Below are 20,824 nucleotides of genomic sequence, written 5' to 3' on the forward strand. Positions count from 1 at the left end.
AGAACTTGTAACACACGAACACCATTCCACTGAACATGATGCCTAGCTAGAATGGTTGTAGGTGATATTTGTGGCTGCCCTTTAAACTCCAAAGGAGACAAAGCTAAAGGATGATTTGTTGGAGTAGCATGACATGGCTTTAAGAGGGAGACATGAAAAATGGGGTGAATTTTTTAGGTGTCAAGGAGCTCCAAACTAGGGGTGGGCAAACTTTTAAGGTAGAACCAAAACCGACGGGTACTTGGGTGTCGGTTCTGGTTCCTACTAGGAATTGATTGTAACAGGGTAGGTTCCTGTTCCAAAAAATTGGAACCAATATTGTGCGGTTTCGATTCCAGTTCAAAATCAAAAGAACTAGAACCAGAACCAGGAACTGAGACTAAATTGATATAATATTAAACAACAGGGGTTTTTTGATATTTTGCATATCATATAAATATATAAGAACATTTTGGTTTTTTTATTTTATAATCAAAAGTCTTATTAATTTTCATTAAAAGATCAGTTTTTCAAAATATTCTTATTAATATTTAAGTTTCACTTATTACTTGATTAAGAAATTAATATACATTAAGACATTTACGTTAAATAATAACTTTTAAATGTTTATTATCAATGAAAACAAACGATTAAATACTTATAATCAAGCATCAAACATCAAGTAAATATAAACAAATATATTATTTAATGCTTTGCACTTAATTGTTAGAGGTGCAATTGTAATTTTATAAGGGTTTATTTGTCATTTTTTTTTAAATCGGGGGTAATTGATATTTTTTAACGTACTCGGAACCGAAACCAACGGTTCCAATTCCGATTCCAAATCAAAGGAAGGTGGGTCCATCTACTCCAAACGGTTGGCAACTTTCCCAATACGCTTAATGACTTTGAAAGGCCCATAGAAGCAACGGGATAGCTTGGAATAAGACCCGCCCCGAACAAAAAATTGCCGATAAGGCTGCAATTTAACATACACAAAATCACCTTGGTTAAACTCTAATTCACATCGACACTTGTTAGCCTGTCCAATCATGCGAGATTGAGCCTTAATTAAATTTTCCTTTAAAGCAACAAGCAACTTGTCACGTTTGATCAATTCCGAATCGACAGCTTCAATAGGTGAACTTCCTAGAGTATAAGGTACTACCGACAGTGGATCCCTGCCATATACCAGTTTGAAAGGGGTAGTACCTATAATAGTATGAAATGATGAATTGTAGTAAAACTCATCCCAAGGAAGGTATTCAACCCACTTTTTTGGATTATCCATACAAAAACATCGCAAATATTGTTCCAAAATCTATTAGTTACTTCCATTTATCCATCTGTTTGCGGATGATACGCAGAACTGTGTTTAAGGGTTGTACAACTAAGTGCAAAAATTTCTTGCCAAAATTTACTTTAAAAAGCAGGATTGTGGTCACTCAAAATTATCTTCGGTAATCCATGAAGCTTTTAAATTATGTGGACAAAAAAATGAGCTACTTTAGAAGCCGTGAACCCACTACATAAGCATATTTAAATAAACAGTCAACCACCACAAAGATTATTGAAAAGCCAGAGGATAAAGGAAGTCTAGTAATAAAGTCCATGGCTATCTCTTCCCAAATTTGTTGGGGAATTGGGAGCGGTTGTAGCAATCCGGCAGGCATCTTTGTTTCTGACTTTGCTTGGCGACAAACGTGACACGCACGTACAAATTGTTTAACATCAGTAACTAGCCCTGGCCAAAAAAAAAAAAAAAAAAAGACAAAACCAATTTACTTAAAGTTTTACGCATTCCCCCATGTCCTCCCAAAGGTGAGGAATGATACTCTTCCAAAAGTTGATAGCGAAAATTACCTAATGCTGGGACCACTATACTATTATTAAATAACAACATTCAATTATGAATTTAAAAACCCTTTGACAAAGAAGGATTATCGTTAAGCAACTTGAGTTTTTCACTGCAGTAGGCGTCATCTTGTAAAGAAGAGCAAATTTGATTAAAAATTTCCAGGATTGGCATTGACAAGGTGAAAAAAGTGTTAGCCTCAACTGGTGCTTCATCTTCAAATTTGCGGGATAAAGCATCAGCTGCAACATTCTCTTTTACATATTTGTAGCTAATTGTAAAATCATACCCAAGTAGCTTCACCAAATATTTTTGTTGTCTTAGAGTCTGTACAACCTGTGAGAGCAAATGGCAGATGATTTGTTGGTCTGTCCGAATGATGAATTTAAGTCCCAAAAGGTGTTGTCGCCAATGAATAACAGCTTTAGTAACCGCATACAATTCTCGAACATAGGCAGAAGCACGCCAGAGTCTCGAAGAAAGCTGCTTACTAGAGAAAGCAATTGGATGATCATGTTGCATCAGTACTACGCCTACACCACTACCAGAGGCACTTGTTTCCACTACAAATAGAACTTGAAAATCAGGCAGTGCAAGAACCGGAGTGGTGGTCATGGAGAATTTTAATTTTTCAAATGTTGCCTGCACTTCCGTTGACAAAAAAAATTTGTCTTTTTGCAATAAGGTTGTGAGTGGAGTGGCAATACTAGCATATGAGCGGACGCATTTGCAGTAATATCCGGTCAACCCTAGGAACCCTCTTAATTGGTGTATGGTGGTGGGTGGTGGCCAATCCAACATTGCTTTAATTTTGGAGGGATCGGGCTCAACCCCAGCTGCTGAGACAATGTGGCCTAAATAATCAATTTTGCTAGCTCCAAAAATACATTTCTTGCGGTTAGCATAAAATATATTATCCCACAAGCAACAAAGTACTATGGTGAGATGTTTTGCATGCTCTAACAAAGTCTTGCTATAAAACAAGATGTCTTCAAAAAATACAATGACAAATTGTCAGAGGAAAAAACTGAAATTTGATTCATTTAGCCTGAAAAGTGGCGGGGGCATTGGAAAATTAGAAGGGCATGACGATGAACTCGTAATGACCCTCATGAGTCCAGAAAGCTGTCTTTTCAATGTCAAATTCTTTCATTCGAATCTGGCGATAACCCGATCGAAGATCAATTTTAGAGAAGATTTTTGCACCACAGAACTCATCCAAAAGTTCATCCACCATTGAGATTGGAAATTCATCGGGTATGGTGAGACGATTGAGTGCCTGATAATCCACACAGAAACGCCATGAACCGTAACATTTCTTGACTAAGAGAAATGACTATGGCTGGGTCAAATGAATCTAGATGACAACATCTCACACACTAGTCGTTCCAACTCCCCTTTCTAAAAATGGGGTTATCGGTAAGGACGAACACAAACAGGATCAAAACCATTCCGAAGGGGATTTGGTGGTCGGTTTGACAGGGAGGAGGAAGAGTAGTGGAAGTCTCAAAAACTGATGTATAACAATCCAAAACTTCATGTAAAGGCGGCGGTAACAACACAGTGTGATCTGGTGGTAAGGTGTCAGACTCAATCTCAAGATTAAACAATTGAAAAGATGCCTCAATGGAGTGCACATGCTGATAACACTCCAATTGATGAAGATAAATAGGCTCAATAGTAATTGGTTGGCGTCCCAATAAAGTCACTGTTTGTCCATTCCATGCAAAAGTGAGTGTTAGCTTCTTATAATCCATTAACACTGGACCCAATGTAGAAAGCCATTGAGCACCTAATACCATATCAGCACCACGAATAGGGAGAACGAAAAAATCAACTGGGAAACGATGACCTCCCAAATCCAAGGTCACAGTCGAACATAAATCCGAACACTGCAAGGTATCTCCATTCCCAATCATGATAGTGAAATTATGAGATTTAACTATTGGAATGCCCAAATGAAGTGCAACACGTTCTTGTAAGAAATTATGTGTCGAACCGCCATCAATCAGTACCTCAACAGAGTGACCCAATACTAAACCCAAGAGGCAAATAATACTCAGATGACACTGACCCATAAGATCATGAAGGCTTATCTTGACTATGTCCGAGTTGGCTTTGATAGCAGTATCTTCAAGTGGTAGAGTCATATCATCAGGATCATCATCATCAGCAATCATTAATAAATAAAATTTTGCTTTATAGCGATGTCCAAGGGAGAACCATTCATCGCCATTGTAACAAAGACCCTTATCCTGTTGTTCTTGCATTTGAGCAGTCGTGAGGCGTCAAATAGGCAAGGAAGGTGATCGATCTATCATTGTATCTAAAGATCGAGGAATAGCAGGTGGTGTGGGTAACAACAGTGGTAATGATGAAGATCGAGTATTCAGAAAACGAGAACCATCCCCAAACCACCCTACATTTCCACGAAGAGATTGACGTAACTCCTTTAATTTATCTTCTTATAATCGAGCGAGGCCCATTGCATGTTATAGGGTTCTTGGAGTAAAAATTGCACTTCGTACTTCACTTCAGAACATAGTCCCGAAATATAACAGCTTAGGAGAAAAGAATCAGAAAGCCCGGAAACCTGATTCGATAAGGACTCAAAATCAGTTATATAATCGGCAACCCCACTAGTTTGAGTCAATTTTGAAAGCTCACCTTGATAATCCACAAAACCTGAAGGACCAAAGCGATTCACCAAAGCCTAAAGAAAAGAGAGCCAAGAACTCAGTTGACCATTTGTGTGCATCCACCGAGTACCAAGATAGTGCAAGGCCATCCATATGAAAATAAGCAATTGTCAAGCGTTGCTCATCAGGAGTATTATGATAAGTAAAGAATTGCTCTACTTTGAATTTCCACCCAAATGGATCGATTCCATCAAAACGTGGCACACCCAATCTGAAGGGTTTAAAATGGGACCCATAACCTTTAGATAGCGAAAATGAACCGTCAGAAGTATCCTCCCCACCCGACTGATCGTTTTCCCTACTTTTAAGTCGCCAATCTTGCTCCAACTTACCATCAATGGTGGCTAATTTCATTGAAATCGCCTGAAGGAGTTCACTAAATTCAGTCAATATATTGTGCCGCCTGAGCCTCAATTTGGGCTCCCTGTTTGGCCATTTGGTCGTCAAGAATCTTGAATCGGGTACACTCCTCCACGGAAATGAACGAAAGCACCAAATGATAGGAATCAAATTGGATTTAACATAATTGCTCAATATGAGGGAACAACACCTCCTTAGAGAATTAGAGAATTGAGAAGAGAATTTGATTGATTATTTTCCTACCTTTCAAACTATTTCAAGCTCAATATTTATATTCTGTCATTTACACCATATCCAAAACTTATTGGAAATACAATTAATACTGATAACATAAATAAAGTTAATCATAAGCCTAAACATATGCGGATTCTAATTATAATCCTTGATCCAAGTTGGAGGCTTCTTTTCACACGTTGACCTTCTCTTTCTAGGCATATCTCGTATCTCATCACTTTGTTGTTGCCTAACATTGTGCTGCAAAAGCTACCTTTAATAATTTTGCATTGTCTCTTGAGGAAAAGGAGAAAGGGAAGTTTCTTTAAATATTCATATGCGAAAGTAGACCAAAACTTTATTGAAATAGATTGTAAGAGTACCTAATTATTGGTTTAGTCCATTCAGGAATTTATACCAAATTAATTTTTGCATGAATGCATTAACCTTACTTACCAGCACAATTAAGGTTCGTATCACTATATACGTAATCCACGATCGTTAAGCAATTGGCAACCAAGCAGTGAAATGGGTCTACTGTTTAAAGAGAGCAAATTGACTTTAAAGTTCTATATATGTATAATAAGAGAATCATGGTATTTCTCCTTTACTTAGAATTTCTTCTTAGTCGTGGGCACAGGCGCTACACAGGTGTCTACACAAAGGACACTTGGAGAATTTTGACTAAAATTAGAGCTTCTTCCAAGGATCATGAAACGTGTCGAGTGCAGAAATGAATGGAAACCAGATTTTGGCTTAATTTTATGCTGATGATGGAATAAAGAAGAAGCGAAAGAAAATGAGCTATATCAGTCAAAGAATATCGAAAAAGTTTTCTCTGTAATTGACTAATTTTATTTCATCAAGACAAGTTATTCTTTCACTATCAAGTAGGTGTCAAATTCAAAGTGGTTTATTCCACGATACACCATTAAACAATTGGCCATATTTCTTGAAATTCCTCCGGTCCTTCACTTTACCTGATGAATGAATAAAATGTTTTTAAAATCTAACACCCATGTCTACTGTATTTGTATACAACTGAACTGATGCCATCCTTCCAAAGTATCTTTTCTGGAGAGATTTATTTCTCAAAATTCATATTAATTGGCTATTGAAGATGCTGAAGATTTTCATAATTTATGTGGCGGCCATCGATTCCCTGAAGTGGGTCGACGTCTCTTAGTATATTTTAAGGTTCGTTGGAGAATTTTTTGATTTTTTATGAAAAAGCATTATATATTTATAGATATATATATATATATATAAAGGCATATCATATCAATTTTATAAAGGCGTGTATATATATATATATATATATATATNAATGACAGGTTTATAATAAAGGGCTATGTGACCATCAATACAGGGAAAATTTGTATAACTGATGGATTGTTTTTCTTCCTCTAGGTTGCAGGAAAACGTGGAAGATTTAACTGTTTTTATTTATCTGAAAACCTTGATGAAAATGTCGATAGCAAACTGGGGGCTCAAAAGGATGAACAAGAAGATCATGTGTATGACTTTTCACAGGCTCTACCCAACAGCCTTGACCATCGTTATGGTAAGTGAAGTTGTGTTTGTGGATGGATGCTGTACTATTTTTGACACACTGAGACATACATGAACCTCTGCATATCTGGATTGAAAGTCAATTAACTTCCTCCAATAATGTTTTGTGAATTAGTTGTATTATATAGCAACACACACGCAAATGCGTGTGTGATGTAGGGAGAATAGGATAATTTCTAGGATTGAGTTGTCTTAGTTAAATTAAACTTTTATTTCAATTTTTTATTAGGATTAGGATTATCAAACTATTGTTTCATTAAAATTAGGATTATTCAAATTATATTTTGATTAGGATTTAATTTTTTTAAGCCTATAAATAAAGGCTTCTTTCATTATTATTTTTACGCATGGTTATTTGACATGGAATAAGAAATTGGTTCTCTTCCTAAGGATTGTTTCTTCCCTTAATTTATTTAGAATTTCTCCCTTTCTCTTGCTATTCTCGCCAATCTATTCTCTTATTCTCTCTATTTCTCTATTCTTTACCAAATTCTCCTTCTGCCCTTCTATCAATTGGTATCAAAATAAGTTCTGATTTCTTCTTAAAAGCTTTCCTATCAAAACTCTATAATCAATCAAAACCCTAGATTTTCTCAAAACATATAAAAAAAACCCTAATTTCTCCCATCCAAAATCCTCTTAAAAAATCAGAAAGCACAAAAACCCCAGGCTTCAACTGTTAGAACTATGTCAAACCATTGCCCCATGTGCCACCACCTATTATTGCGCACCTCTGTCACAACCACCACGTTGGCTTCCTCCCTTGCTGATTACAACCTTCCCTACCTTCCCTAAAGAATCGAGTCCAAAAACCTATCGGAAAGTCCTTTATGCGCCACTCAAAGTTTAGTCATTGTTGGCTTGCTAGATTTTGTCCATTGCCCGAGTGAGTTTTTCTACCCATCCCAAAAGATTCCTTGGTTGCCGATCTATCCATCGACAATTCTTTGGCTTCCTTCCATCGCCACATGTTACACACCCTATTACAAATCAAATTGCATATTAACTCTTTAGATCTTTGTTTATATTCTTCAACCCCTTCATGTTTCAAATATTTTTAGTTTAATCATGTTTGTGCTAGGGGTGTAAATGAGCCGAGTTGAGCCGAGCTTCGACTGTTCGAACTCGGCTTGGCTACTATAGCGTTAAGCTTGAGCTCAAGCTCGGTCGAGCTTAACATGTCGGGCTCGAGCTTGATTGAAGCTCGCTTTGTCAAGGTCAAGTCGAGCTCAATTCCTCTCAAATTCCAATAAAAATAACCCAAGCACATTAGATTAGAGTACAAAAGTTAAAAAAGAAGAAGAAATATGTAGTAAGTGGCAGCCATGGCCGTCGTAAGGCTTGGCGGTAAACAATGAACGGCTTGGAGGATAAAGACGGTGGAATCTGGTCGTTGAGAGGCTAATTCATCGTCTGAAGCCAAGCCACGCGGCTTAGGCCAATATTCGGCCTGGCCATGCGTGGCTTAGGCAAGATCTAGCCTTGCCATGCGCGGATCAGGCCAGATCTGGCGTGGCTAGTTTATGGCTACTCCATACTGATGCAAATATGCCCACCAACCTTCATGCAGATCAAGACAAATCCAAGAGGAAATTAGTCCAAGGCAATTCGGCCTAAGCCAAGAGAACAATCATAGCCTCTCAAGACAATTCGGCCTAAGCCAAAATGGCCATACAAGATAAGCCCACGTGCCCAAGCCAAGCCAAGCCCAATTCATGAACTCTAATCCAACATTTGGCTACAATTTAATTTCATGGGAACCAATGAGTCAAAAAGGGAGGGAAAGTTCAAATATGGGGGAAGGTGCAAGCACATGGGATCAAAAAGTCAAGGAGACAAGCTATGACAATGCCAATTCAAGACTTTCCATTTCGGGAAAGAACACTCCATGACATTTTGACGGCTGTTTGTCCCCTTTCCACTTTTGGAAAGTCAAAGAATCTGTGAAATCAGAAGAGATTTTTCTTAATATTCCTTGTGAACAATATACAACAATATATACATCCAGTAATCCATGAAATAAGGAAATGAAATAATCATATTCCTAATAAAACTGATCTTTATCCCAATATGATTCTGATCCTAATCCTAATGTGATCTTGATCTTAATCCTAATATGATCAACATCTTAATCTTAATATGATTATGTACAACTCAGCACTCCCTTTTAAGTTGGAGCATATAAATCATATGCACCAAGCTTGCTACAAATAAAACCAATACGAGGACCCCTGAGTGATTTAGTGAGGATATCCGCTAGTTGGTCGTTTGAGTTGACATGACTAGTGGTAATACAACCGGATAAAATTTTCTCTCGAATAAAATGACAATCAATTTCTATATGTTTAGTCCTCTCGTGAAACATCGGATTAGAGGCAATATGGAGAACAACTTGATTATCGCAAAGTAACTTCATCTGTGATATTTCTGCAAATTTCACCTCTTGGATTAGTTGCTTCAACCAAATGAGCTCATAAGTTGCTAAGGCCATTGCATGATATTCTGCTTCTGCACTCGATCTGCTTTTTACTTTTCCAAGATACAAGGTTCCCCCCAACAAGAACACAAAAACTTGAAGTGGAGCATCTATCAGATGGAGCACCTACCCAATTAGCATTAGAATACCTGACAACTTGTGTATGACGCCTGTTTTCATATAACAAACCTTTGCCGGGGGCACCCTTGATATACCTTAGAATGCGAACAACTGTATCCCAATGTTTATCACATGGAGACTATAAGAAGTGACTAACAACACTGACAAAGAAGGATATAGCGGGTCGTGTGATGGTGAGATAATTAAGCTTACCAACCAGTCTTCAGTATCTTCTAGGATCAGCTAGAGGCTCCCCCTGCCTAGGTGAGAACTTTGAATTAGGATTCATAGGAGAGTCTATTGGTCTGCAATCTAACATCCCTGTTTCTTCCAAAATATCCAATGCATACTTTCTTTGAGAGATAACAATACCAGAGCTGGATTGAGCAACTTCTATACCAAGGAAGTATCTAAGTAGCCTCAAATCTTTGGTTTGAAAGTGGCTAAACAAGTGTTTCTTCAACTGCTCAATACCATCTTGATCACTTCCTGTAACGACAATATTATTGACATGGACAACCAGATAGATGCACTGCTCCGTTGATGTATATTTATAGAAGACCGAATGATCAGACTCACACCGCACCATACCAAACTCTTGGATGACAGTACTGAAACGTCCAAACCAGGCACGAGGAGATTGCTTCAAGCCATACAGTGAGCGACGAAGTTTATAGACTAAGGTAGACTCCCCTTGAGCAACAAAACCAGGCGATTGCTTCATATATATCTCTTCCTGAAGCTCACCATACAGAAATGCATTCTTAATGTCCAATTAGAACAGAGGCCATTATCGGATGGCAGCCATAGATAAAAACAAGCGGATAGAAGACATCTTCGCCACAAGAGAAAAAGTGTCATAATAATTCAACCCATAAGTTTGAGTGTACCCTTTGCCTATCAAATGAGCCTTTAAGCGATCAACCTGCTCATCTAGACCAACTTTGACAGTATAAATCCAACAACAACCAACAGTCGACTGCCCTAGAGGCAAAGGAATCAATTCCCAAGTGTTATTATTATGCAAAGCAGACATCTCTTTAACCATTGTCTGATGCCACCCGGGATCGGTCAACGCCTCATGAATATTGGAAGGAACAGACACAGACGAAATTGTGGACACAAAAGCAAAATATGGTGAAGATAATCGATGATAACTAAGAAAATTATAAACCGGATGAGGGTTGCGAGTGGATCGCATACCTTTACGAATGGCAATGGGAAACTAATCATCAGAAGGTAGGACTGTAACATGAGAGGAATCTGAAGTAAGACCTGTAACAGGAGCCTTAGGAATAGGGTCAGGGATAATGTTAGTACCTGTAAGAGGAATAAGAGCATCATCTGCACTAAGGCTTGGTTTTTAGGTATTTAAATCGGTTGAAATGCCTGATGGCTTGCTTAAGTTCATCTTTGGTCAACATTATTTTTTCAAGGCACAAACATGACTAAACTGAAAGTATTTGAAACATGAAGGGTCTGAAGTGACATAAACCAAAACCTGAGCGCGTGTGTATCACTTGCAGCGTCCGAAGGAAGCTGGAGAGGTGTCATTAGACAGACCAGCAACTAGGAATTTGGGATGGGTGGTGAAAACTTAGGTGGTGGATGGAATCTAGTACGGCGGCTCAACTTTTGGTGGTATGTAGGGAATTTTCCAATTGGTTTTTGGACTTGATTCTTCAACTAAGGTTGTGATGGTGATGCATGGGGCAGTGGTTCAACGTAGTTTTGATAGTGGAAGCTTGGGCTTTTGTGCAATTTGATTTTTTTTTTTTTTTTTTTTTGCAATTCGATTTTATGGAGAGGATTGGATGGGAGAAATTAGGGTTTTTTTTTTTTTATATATTTTGGAAGAATTTAGGGTTTGATTGGTCTAGGGTTTTGGGGCACAAGCCTTTAAGAAGAAATCAAAACTGCTTTGTTACAAATTGATAGAGGGGCAAAAGGAGAGTTGATAAAGATATAGATAAAAGAGAATCAAGAAGGATAGTTGGGAAAGAATAGCAAGAAAAAGGAGAAATGCTAGAAAAAATGAGAAAGAAACAATCTATAGGGAGAGAATCAATATCTTATTCCATGTCAAATAATCATGCATAAAAACAATAATGAAAGAAGCTTTTACTCATAGGTCTTGAAAAACTGGATTAGATATAATCCTAATTTTAATAAAACAATATTTGATAATCCTAATTAAAAAAAAAAAAAATAGAAGTTTAATTTAACTAAGACAACTATTCTTTGAACATCAATGTGGCTGGATAGAAAACCACTTCAATGGCTAAGGATGATGAGGCTGATTTATTGTGGGATAAAGTTTGATTCTTTGCTTCTCTTTGGTGTCAGTTTCCTTTGCATTCAAGAATACTTCTATTTTTTCAATAATGAAAATTGTAACACTATTTTTATTATTTTCTGAGTGCTTTTTGTTTTTTGTTTTTTGGAGAGTTCTATTTTGACTTTTGAGCTTTGACAGCTCTGCTGCTTCCATGGTGGACTTCTGGCTCACATTTTTTGTATGTCATGTTTTTGTTTGTTCAGGATTAATATATTCTGTTTCTTCTTCTTCTTCTTCTTCTGTTTTTGTCTAGGTGGACCTCTATATTCTTATAACGACCAGAATATTTGCTTGCATTTTGGAATGACTGTAGATGGAAGTAAAGATCAATGCATCAATACTGAAGGCTTTGCTAGTTTCCTTGGTTTGCTTGAATCAATACCCTTCCATACTGCTGGTTCAGATTATGGATCAAATGAGAATGCAATGCCTGACTTGAGGTACATATCTGTTCTCTATTCAGCTTTTTCTCCTTGTGACCCGCAGCTTATAGAACCATCAAATAATTAAAGGTTGCAATTACTGAGAAAGATAAACTTGAAAACTGTTTCATTTACCTGCATGCAGGTTATGTACTTCCTTTATGCTTAAAGGCATGCCTATCTTTATGTGGATAAAATAAATGTGTCCTGGTAGCCTTTGTGAAATGATGCACGTAGCACCAATCAAGCACAACTGATGCATGGTTTTTAATTACAGTCAGGCCATTGTATATGGACAATTTGGTTTAGAGTTGACTTGCTATGTATCTATATGAACACATTTATTTTGACTCCTGCTCAAACACGAGGCATAAATTAATAAGGTAGAGTACTGGGACTCATGGAAGGTGATATGAACTCATCAAAAGGTGCTCATTGAACATCGTATAATATTTGGTAGTAACATAGATTCAGGCAATGATTTTTGAGTGGGACAGGCAAAAGATATGCCTTCCTTTGCACTATTTTGGGTTGTTAAAAATGAGTGTTACTATGTTAATGATTATTCACTGTTGTAAATAATCTTATATTTACCTATATTTTCTTGTTTCATTTTTCTAGTCAGACAAGCCTATAAAAACACTCTGTACATATTGATTATTAGGTATGTTCTAAAGAAAAAGTTTGGTCGTGGATCATATGGCGAAGTATGGCTGGCCTTTCATTGGAACTGTCAAAATGGCAGTGATGCCTCAAACTCGAGTGAAAAAAGTAAAAATGTCTCAGACGATACCATTCTTGAAGAATCACATACCAGAAATTTGCAAAATGGCTCAACCAATGATTGCCATGCTGGTTCTTCTAATGATGGCTTGTTCATTTTGAAACGTATAATGGTAAGTTATTCAATTGATATAAATTATTTTTTTATTTTAAATTTTAAAAGAAGTTTGTATTCAATTTAGTGTTTACCGATGACTTCATCATAGTTCATTAAGCATTGTTCTCGGTATTGGGTCAAAGTGAAATCTTTTTAACTTAATTGAAATATAAATATTTTATATGAAGCCTAATATACTCAATTGGTCATCGAGCCTTGAAACTTTCTAGTTACTTGGTCACACTAGATGTACAATTGGTTGACAGAGACGATAGTGTCACAATAAATACAGTTGTGGGGACTGGCATTTCGTGTATCCTGTCATTTGTTTTGAAGTATTATTGACTTTATTTCAGTACTGGCATCTCTTGTTGCTGGATTTCTTGATTAGGATATATTGGAGATGATGTATTTTTGAAGCAAGGAACTATGCATTTAATATGTACTATCTTCTAGATTTGCCCTTGTTCTTTGTGGTGTTTATATTTTTGTTATTATTTTATATTTTACACACACTATATCATATTCAGAGTTTTAGAGGTAACTATTGTTGAGATTATCCCTCAACAACTATACTGCCTTTGACTTGGATTCACAAAACATCAATGAGGGATGTATCTCAATTTCCATGTTTGAGGGCATGAAGCATTCAAGGCAGCAGATGGTTATTTAAGGAAATAATATAGCTTTGCATTCTGGAATGTAATTGAAGATGTGTTTTATGGCTTCATAGTTATGGGCTATGGTTGTAAAGAATCCAGGAATCATGGGCTATTCCAAGTTCCAAGTTCTTGCGATTCTTCATTAACAGAGAATGTTTTTTTTCTTTTTGAGAACTGTTTGGAGATGTGTCTTATTAGCTCTTCTTTGGGTTTTATGGCAAGAAAGAAATAATCGTATTTTGAAGTGAAAGGAGACGATAACAATGAGGCTTTATGGGAGAGAGTTAGACCTTTTGCTTCTATTTGGGCTTCATTTCCAAAGGAATTTAAGGAATCTTCTTTTTTATTTATACATTTTAATCAGGAGGGGTTTTGGGCTAACTTTGTTTAGTTTGCTTATTGTGGGATGGGAAATAGGATATTATGTTTGACCTATTTTTGTTTGTGTCATCAATTTCTTCTTTAATATAGTTCTACAGATTCTTATTAAAAGAAAAAAGAAAAAAAGAAAATTGAAGATGTGATTTATGTTAGAGATCCTACTCGTGGTCCTTTTTTCCATTATTTTGGAAAATTTGGCATGATTGTCATCACATTGTTCTGTCTCTGTTTATTTAAGAGAGAATAGTTCATATGCAATAACAAAATTTTTTACAATAATACTATACTTACAAAGATTTCCATATAAAGTGAGGTGGCAAGAAATGAATGGAAGAGTGAAACAAAAAGTTCAACTCATTAAATTCACTCTTCCATTTATTTTTTGCCACATCACTTTGTATGGAGATCTTTGTAAAATTTCTTTGTAAGTGTAGTATTACTCAAATTTTTAATCACCTATTTTCTCTCTTCTTTTGGATCTTTAGCTAGGAAGAGGGTTTGTGCTGTGTTTTTGTACTTCTTTGGGCTTGGATTGTTGGCATGATAAATTTTCATGAGAATGAAATCATACATTTAGAGAAAAAAAAAAAAATTTTGGCCTGATAAGGTCTATTAGCAATACGAAATGTATATGCAAGAATGTTTATAAATTTTATGCTGTGAAATGCAATCAATTTTATTCTTGCTTACATGGCTTGTGCTTTTAGTGACACAATTATACTTAATCTTCTACTAGTTAATTTTTTTTCTAGTAATGAATTTCATAATTTGTAGAATGTAATTGGTTTATTACTATATTTACTTTCTCCTTCAAATTACTGGTTTGACAAGTTCATATTATTTCGGTATTTCTCACCTTTTTCTCTGACTGGTCATCTGGATCCTTTTTTTTTTTAATTGCTGCCTTTTTGCTTTTTACGTTGTCCATTTTTTGAGTTTGATTTTTGTAGGCAATTTATTTTAATAGAGTTGATTACCTTAAACAGGTGGAGAGAGGGACCAATGTTTACTTAAGTGGTCTGCGAGAGAAGTATTTTGGTGAGCTCTTTTTAAATGCCTCGAAGAGTCTTGGAGGTTTACTGTTGTCTGGAATATCAGAACCTTTTCCAGAAGAATCAAGATCATATTATGATGACCTATTAGAGACAAATGAATCATCTTTCCATGACTGTGGAAACAGCTGGAGTTTTGATAACGACTTTACGAACAAATTTAGATTGCAGAGAGCTTCCTTTGAGGAAGGTTTGAACCATATTGCAAGATATGTGGAGTCTTTTGAATCTCAATCTAATGAAATATGGCTGGTATTCCATTATGAAGGTGTGTCCTTGTCGAAGCTAATATATACTGTGGAAGAAGCAGCAAGTCATCCTGATGAAGAAAATGTTGAAGAGGTCAAACATGTGCAGGTACTGCGTCCATCAAAATGGTGGCATTGGTTGAAGACAACAGAAGCAGGACAAGAGGAAATGCGCAATCTTATATGGCAGTTGGTATGTCTGCATGCCAATATTAGCTTGCATCTTCCATTGTCACCACTTTAATATTACTTTGGCTTATTTTTCATTTTTCATTCTTGCGTGAACATTGCATGGATTGGATGGTTAACATGGCTTTTATTTTTGTTAGCTCTGCAGTTTGTACTGAATTTTGTTGTTCAAAGATTTGTCATTCCTCTGCTAGGCGAATAAGCTATTGTTAATAGGATGAGTTTAAATGCTTTAATAAACAAAGCTTCCCTCAAAAGTTTGCTATGTTTGTCCAAAGTTTGGTACTACTATCAACATTGTTCAATTGTAATTCAATGCCCTTGGCTATATTCTCCATCGCCGCTCGACCCAATAAACATGCTTGTTTTTGAGTTTTAAATTTATTCATTTCTAGTCTCTATCTATGAGACTTGTATTGGGTTTTTTTTTTCCTTCCATTAAAGATAGTTTCATTAGTTTTGTTTTTGAGCACTTATGTGCCATATTAGTCCTTTCTCTTCCTTTTATTCAGCTTCTGCACTAGGCTAGATTTTTTTTTCTTGTTCTTTATAATGATAAGCATTGAAATCAGTCATATAGTACTTGATGTATTTTTCTTTTTCCTTTCACAGTTGATGGCACTCAAGTCTTGTCATGACCGCAATATCACCCACAGGGATATCAAACCTGGTGAGCACAATAATTCATTTTTTCATCATAGATTATGAGTATCAAGTAATATGATTAAAATAAGAGTCTAAAATGGCATTATTGGCTGCCCTTGGTTGGTCCAAGCTCCTGTTTCTTATGTCCTGCTGGCTGGTCAAATTGATTTCCATATGAGAACTTCTGTATATGCACTAAGCTTTCATGATCCTCCCCCACAATCCTTGGTGTACATGCTACATAAGTTGAAAACCGTTTAACCATGCTTTGAGGACCACGCATCTGTGAATCCCATGATTTATAATGACTATATGCTGTGAGAGTTACAGTTTCACAGGCAAGAGTGAGGGTGTGGGGGTGGAGACAGAGATCTGGGTGAGAAAACACTTTTTCAATATATTATTTATCTCATGTCATTCATCTGTGATGCCGTGTAAAATTTAGGGAAGTAATTTTGAGATAATATAACATAAATATGCCCTTTATATTGCAACTGGATTTATATGGTATAAATCTACCGTTTTCTTTTTCTTGAATTGTCATTTCTTTGATCATGTTTCACATCATTTATGGCAAAATAAGTATTTTATGGATTATGCTAACTTAGAATGCTTTTATATTTGTTATTGGAAGAAAACATGGTGATATGCTTTGAAGATTGGAACACTGGGAAATGTTTGAAAGGAACTCCAAGTGAAGATAAGAATTTTACCACCAGAATGTATGTTGGTATAAGTGAAATTTTGCTTTTCAGCTCAAGTTTGTTCCACTTACTTAGCTGAAGTATGATAGGTTGTGATACCATATAGCATTATGAGCAGACGCCTCAAGCAGGGTAACAACTACCCTTTTTGAACCCTTCTGCTCTTTTCTTTGGTGCGTTGAAAGACTATCCTACCTACAGAAGACTTTTTTCCCAATATCATGTAAACTGCCCAAGTAGAATCTTCTTAGTTTGCTTCATTTATTTCTGATAACCCAATGCTCTACAATATTCAGTTTTAGACTATATTAGTATTTAGTAATACTGCCAGCGATATTTTTATTTGGAATTTCAGTAATGACTTTGAATCCTTTACTTGTCATTTAATTCTTCAACTAATTAGTGAACACCCTCGACAATCTGCATGTTTTCCCTGACTGTTTTTGCTATTATTTTTTATTCTTATTGATGCTTGGAGGAAAAAAGAAAGTAACAAACAAAATTGCAGCATCTTATAATTTCTGACTGCTATGTTCATCCTTCAATTTTTGCCTTTCTCTTTTTTTCATGTGTTACATTGTTCTCTTGCGTAGTGTATTCACATTTCACAATAGGACCTCTTTCCTTTCATGGTGCCATTTGTAGCATATAAATGTATGTTCAATGTAATATTGTTCTATTTTCCTCTCTCTTGCTATAATTAGTGAGCAGTAAAATGTTGTTGACAGCATTTATCACCTAATTAAATATGACAAAGGGATATACATGCTTTAGATTATAATTTTCTTGATGGTTGCATATTCCTTTTGTTATATCTATGTTAGGGGTAATTTATTCATACCCTTTTAACTAATTGTTTAGGCGCATCATCGACTTTGGTAGTGCCATAGATGAGTTCACAGTGAAGCATTTGTATGGATCGACTGGACCTTCTAGGTATCTCATTTCTGGGAGTGTTTCTTTTTGTTTCCTGTTTTTGAATCATAGTAAAAGGTCCTGATGGGTGTTTATTTATTTATTTTTTATTTTGCTAGAGCTGAACAAACTTATGAATATGCTCCTCCTGAAGCTTTTCTCAATGCTAGTTGGTATCAAGATCCAACGGGCACAACTTTGAAGTACGTCATATTCCATTTTAAGTGATATAAAAATTTGCATCTTGGTCTATCTTCAACAATATCTTTATTCTGTCTGAACACTTAGTTTCATTTGTTGAATTAGAATGCTTCCCTTTGTATTGGTTGGAATAATTTATTGCATTGCTTGTTTTGTTGCATAGGTATGATATGTGGAGCGTTGGTGTTGTAATCTTAGAGCTGATTTTAGGATCACCAGATGTTTTTCAGATAAGTGCCTTGACGCGCTCTCTTTTGGATCGCCATCTTGAGGGCTGGAATGATGAATTGAAGGAGCTTGCTTACAAGTGAGTTGTTGCTGAGAATATTGCGTTCAACTTAAAAATACTAACTGCCTTTATTTATTTGTCTTTTCTTTATGAAATTTGGGATCTGTATCTCACATTCAATATTTGATAATTTTTTAGACTCTATACTCCATATTTAATTTGATAATTAAGGTTCTGAATTCAAATTGTTCAGCTATATTCTGAAGAAACTCTTATTAACTTTCTGTTTTAAAATATGTACATATAATTCTAGAGGACTCCTATATTATGGCACATTAGTACTAAAAATAACAAGAGCTACTTAACCCTTTTTCTGCTTCTCAATTATGAAAAGGATGTCACATCTCAGCATAAATATATTTGATAATCTTCTAGATCCCATAATGAAAAAGATTATTTATTGATTTATCAATATATAATATGAAAGAGGGAGGGGGTACCATGTGTTGTAATACTTTATCCTATTTCTGTGGTTAAATATACATTTTAGTCTTCTTTATATTCTTATTTATTGGCAGCAAATCTGATAATTGACATCTACAAAGGAATTTCTTGCTCAGTAGTATCCATTTATATCTAAATTGTATGAAGCTTGTTCACTTTAATGTTGAAATATTGATTTTAAGATCCATAAAATTATGAAGATATTGTGTGTGTGGGCCTTCAAAATTTTGTTTGTTTGTTTGGTTATTTTTTTTATTTTTTTTTATTTTTTAATGATTAAGAAATTAATATGCTGTTCTACTTGTTGTAAGGGGAGTGAGTGTTTTGCATATTTTAGTGATAGATGCTGACACTGGTGATTTGGTGAATGTTTGGTTGTGCCAGGCTTAGATCTTTCATGGAATTGTGTATCCTAATCCCTGGCAATTCCTTGAAGCATATGCGCAGTACAAACCAAGTAAGTATATCTTTGTTCTATGTTAAACTAGGTCGTGTTTATGGGACAACAAATTATTGAGCATTTATCTATGTGACTTTTCTTTTTTCATTCTTTCTTTCATCTCTTTATTGATATGTTTAGGTAAAAAGTGTGGTTTGATGGTTCCTATTATAGACAATGGCATAGCTGACTTTCATGATTGCTTTCTGATGTGGATTTTAAATTTTGGTGTTATTACCTTTCATGCTTTAATTTGTGGTCAAGGAGACAAGCAAGCAAGTTGAAGAGTATCTGTATTCTGTATTGACCTTCAACCCCAAAGTTTTTGAGGTTACTAGTTGTCATTTCTTCTTCTATCCAATTTATAATCAGAGGGAGCCCAAATAAACTAGAATTTGGAATGTCTACCACTGACTGTCTGTGCTTTAAAGCAAGGTCTAGAGTTGTACCGAATGACCCAGATAGAATTGTATGACTATGTTCTGACAGTCAAGAATATTATAAACAATTCATGGTCTTGAACATTATGTTATTTGTCTAATGATTAAGGTTCATTTTTGGATGCATTTAGCAGTGAAGATTTCATGGCTGTCAGTAGAAATAAGTGCTGAAGTATCACTGCAGAGTGAGTTAGGCCTGGTGTTTATAAAGCTTTATCCATTGTTTTTAGAGGATTATTGTACTTAAAAGAGTATGATACGCTAATTGTCTTTTTTGAAGCATAGTATCCTTGTCAAGATCTAGCTTTGACATGTACTGATTTTTTTTTTTTTTTTTTTTTTGGATAGGAAAGGTAGAAATGTATATTAATGAGAAAAAAAACTTAGAAAGTGAATCAGAAATCCCCTCCTACAAAAATAACCCTTCTAAAAAGGGCCTAAAGCTTTGACATGTACTCATTGAATTTCATTTTTGGGAATCCAGGGTAGATTGTCGCCTGCTTCTTGGAAATGCTCTGAGGAGTTCTTTTCTCAACAAATAAAGAGTCGAGATCCTCTTAAACTGGGGTGAATTATGATAATCATGCCTATGTAATTTTATTATTCTGAAGATTGTGTTATATCTTTACATATTCTTTTTATCACCATGTTGGCAGGTTTCCAAATGTTTGGGCAATGCGGTTAGTGCGCCAACTTTTGCTTTGGGACCCTGTAAGTTTTCTGGTTTTGTAATTCAAACAATACTGTTGCAAGGCATTTAAGACTTCAATTTGTTGTTAATGTTGTTAATTGCTTTAAAATAGTTTTTTGTCGGTAAGTCCTCCTAATTAGCAGCTGAGCCATTGACAACCTTTAAACTTCTCTGGGCAATTTTCTTACTCCACTCTCTGTTGGTTGTTACATCTCTACCTTGAGTCTGGAATCTTTGTGGGGTCTTGAAGATAAATTAGCTGGTAACTTGGTGTGTTATAATAAAATTGAGTTAATTGGGGTTGGAGCAAATTCTTGCTTCATAGATTGTTATATCCCTTCTGGGAATGTATTGTGGACCTGAAGATAAATTAGCTTGTGATTTATGACTTAGTTGATATGACAAGATCTCTGACTTAAATCATTATCAGCTACTACATTTGTCCTTCCAGGATAATTTGTGATGAGAGATGACTGGAGAACGCTGATGACTATTTCTAATGGAGACTGTCTTGTTTTTTTACCATTTGTTAATCTACGTCATTGATTTTGGGGTAATTGAAGCAGGCGTAACAATGGGAGCACCAGAAACATTGAAGACTTTGCCGAAA

General features: G+C 35.7%; 1 protein-coding gene across 1 annotated transcript; it reads left to right on the top strand.

Moving 5' to 3' along the window:
• The first annotated feature begins 5,699 nt into the window (after nucleotides 1–5,699).
• On the top strand, nucleotides 5,700–20,270 carry LOC116124526 (probable inactive protein kinase At3g63330). Its single transcript, XM_031410252.1, has 13 exons — nucleotides 5,700–5,831; nucleotides 6,517–6,670; nucleotides 11,866–12,052; nucleotides 12,699–12,930; nucleotides 14,944–15,450; nucleotides 16,059–16,116; nucleotides 16,726–16,813; nucleotides 17,657–17,731; nucleotides 17,830–17,913; nucleotides 18,075–18,218; nucleotides 19,029–19,101; nucleotides 20,008–20,090; nucleotides 20,180–20,270. The coding sequence occupies exons 1-13, from the start codon at nucleotides 5,700–5,702 to the stop codon at nucleotides 20,253–20,255; spliced, it is 1,893 nt and encodes a 630-aa protein (XP_031266112.1). The 3' UTR covers nucleotides 20,256–20,270.
• Nucleotides 20,271–20,824: the final 554 nt, after the last annotated feature.

This window comes from Pistacia vera, unplaced genomic scaffold, assembly GCF_008641045.1.
Source record: "Pistacia vera cultivar Batoury unplaced genomic scaffold, PisVer_v2 Contig1525, whole genome shotgun sequence".
NCBI classification, from domain to species: domain Eukaryota; kingdom Viridiplantae; phylum Streptophyta; class Magnoliopsida; order Sapindales; family Anacardiaceae; genus Pistacia; species Pistacia vera.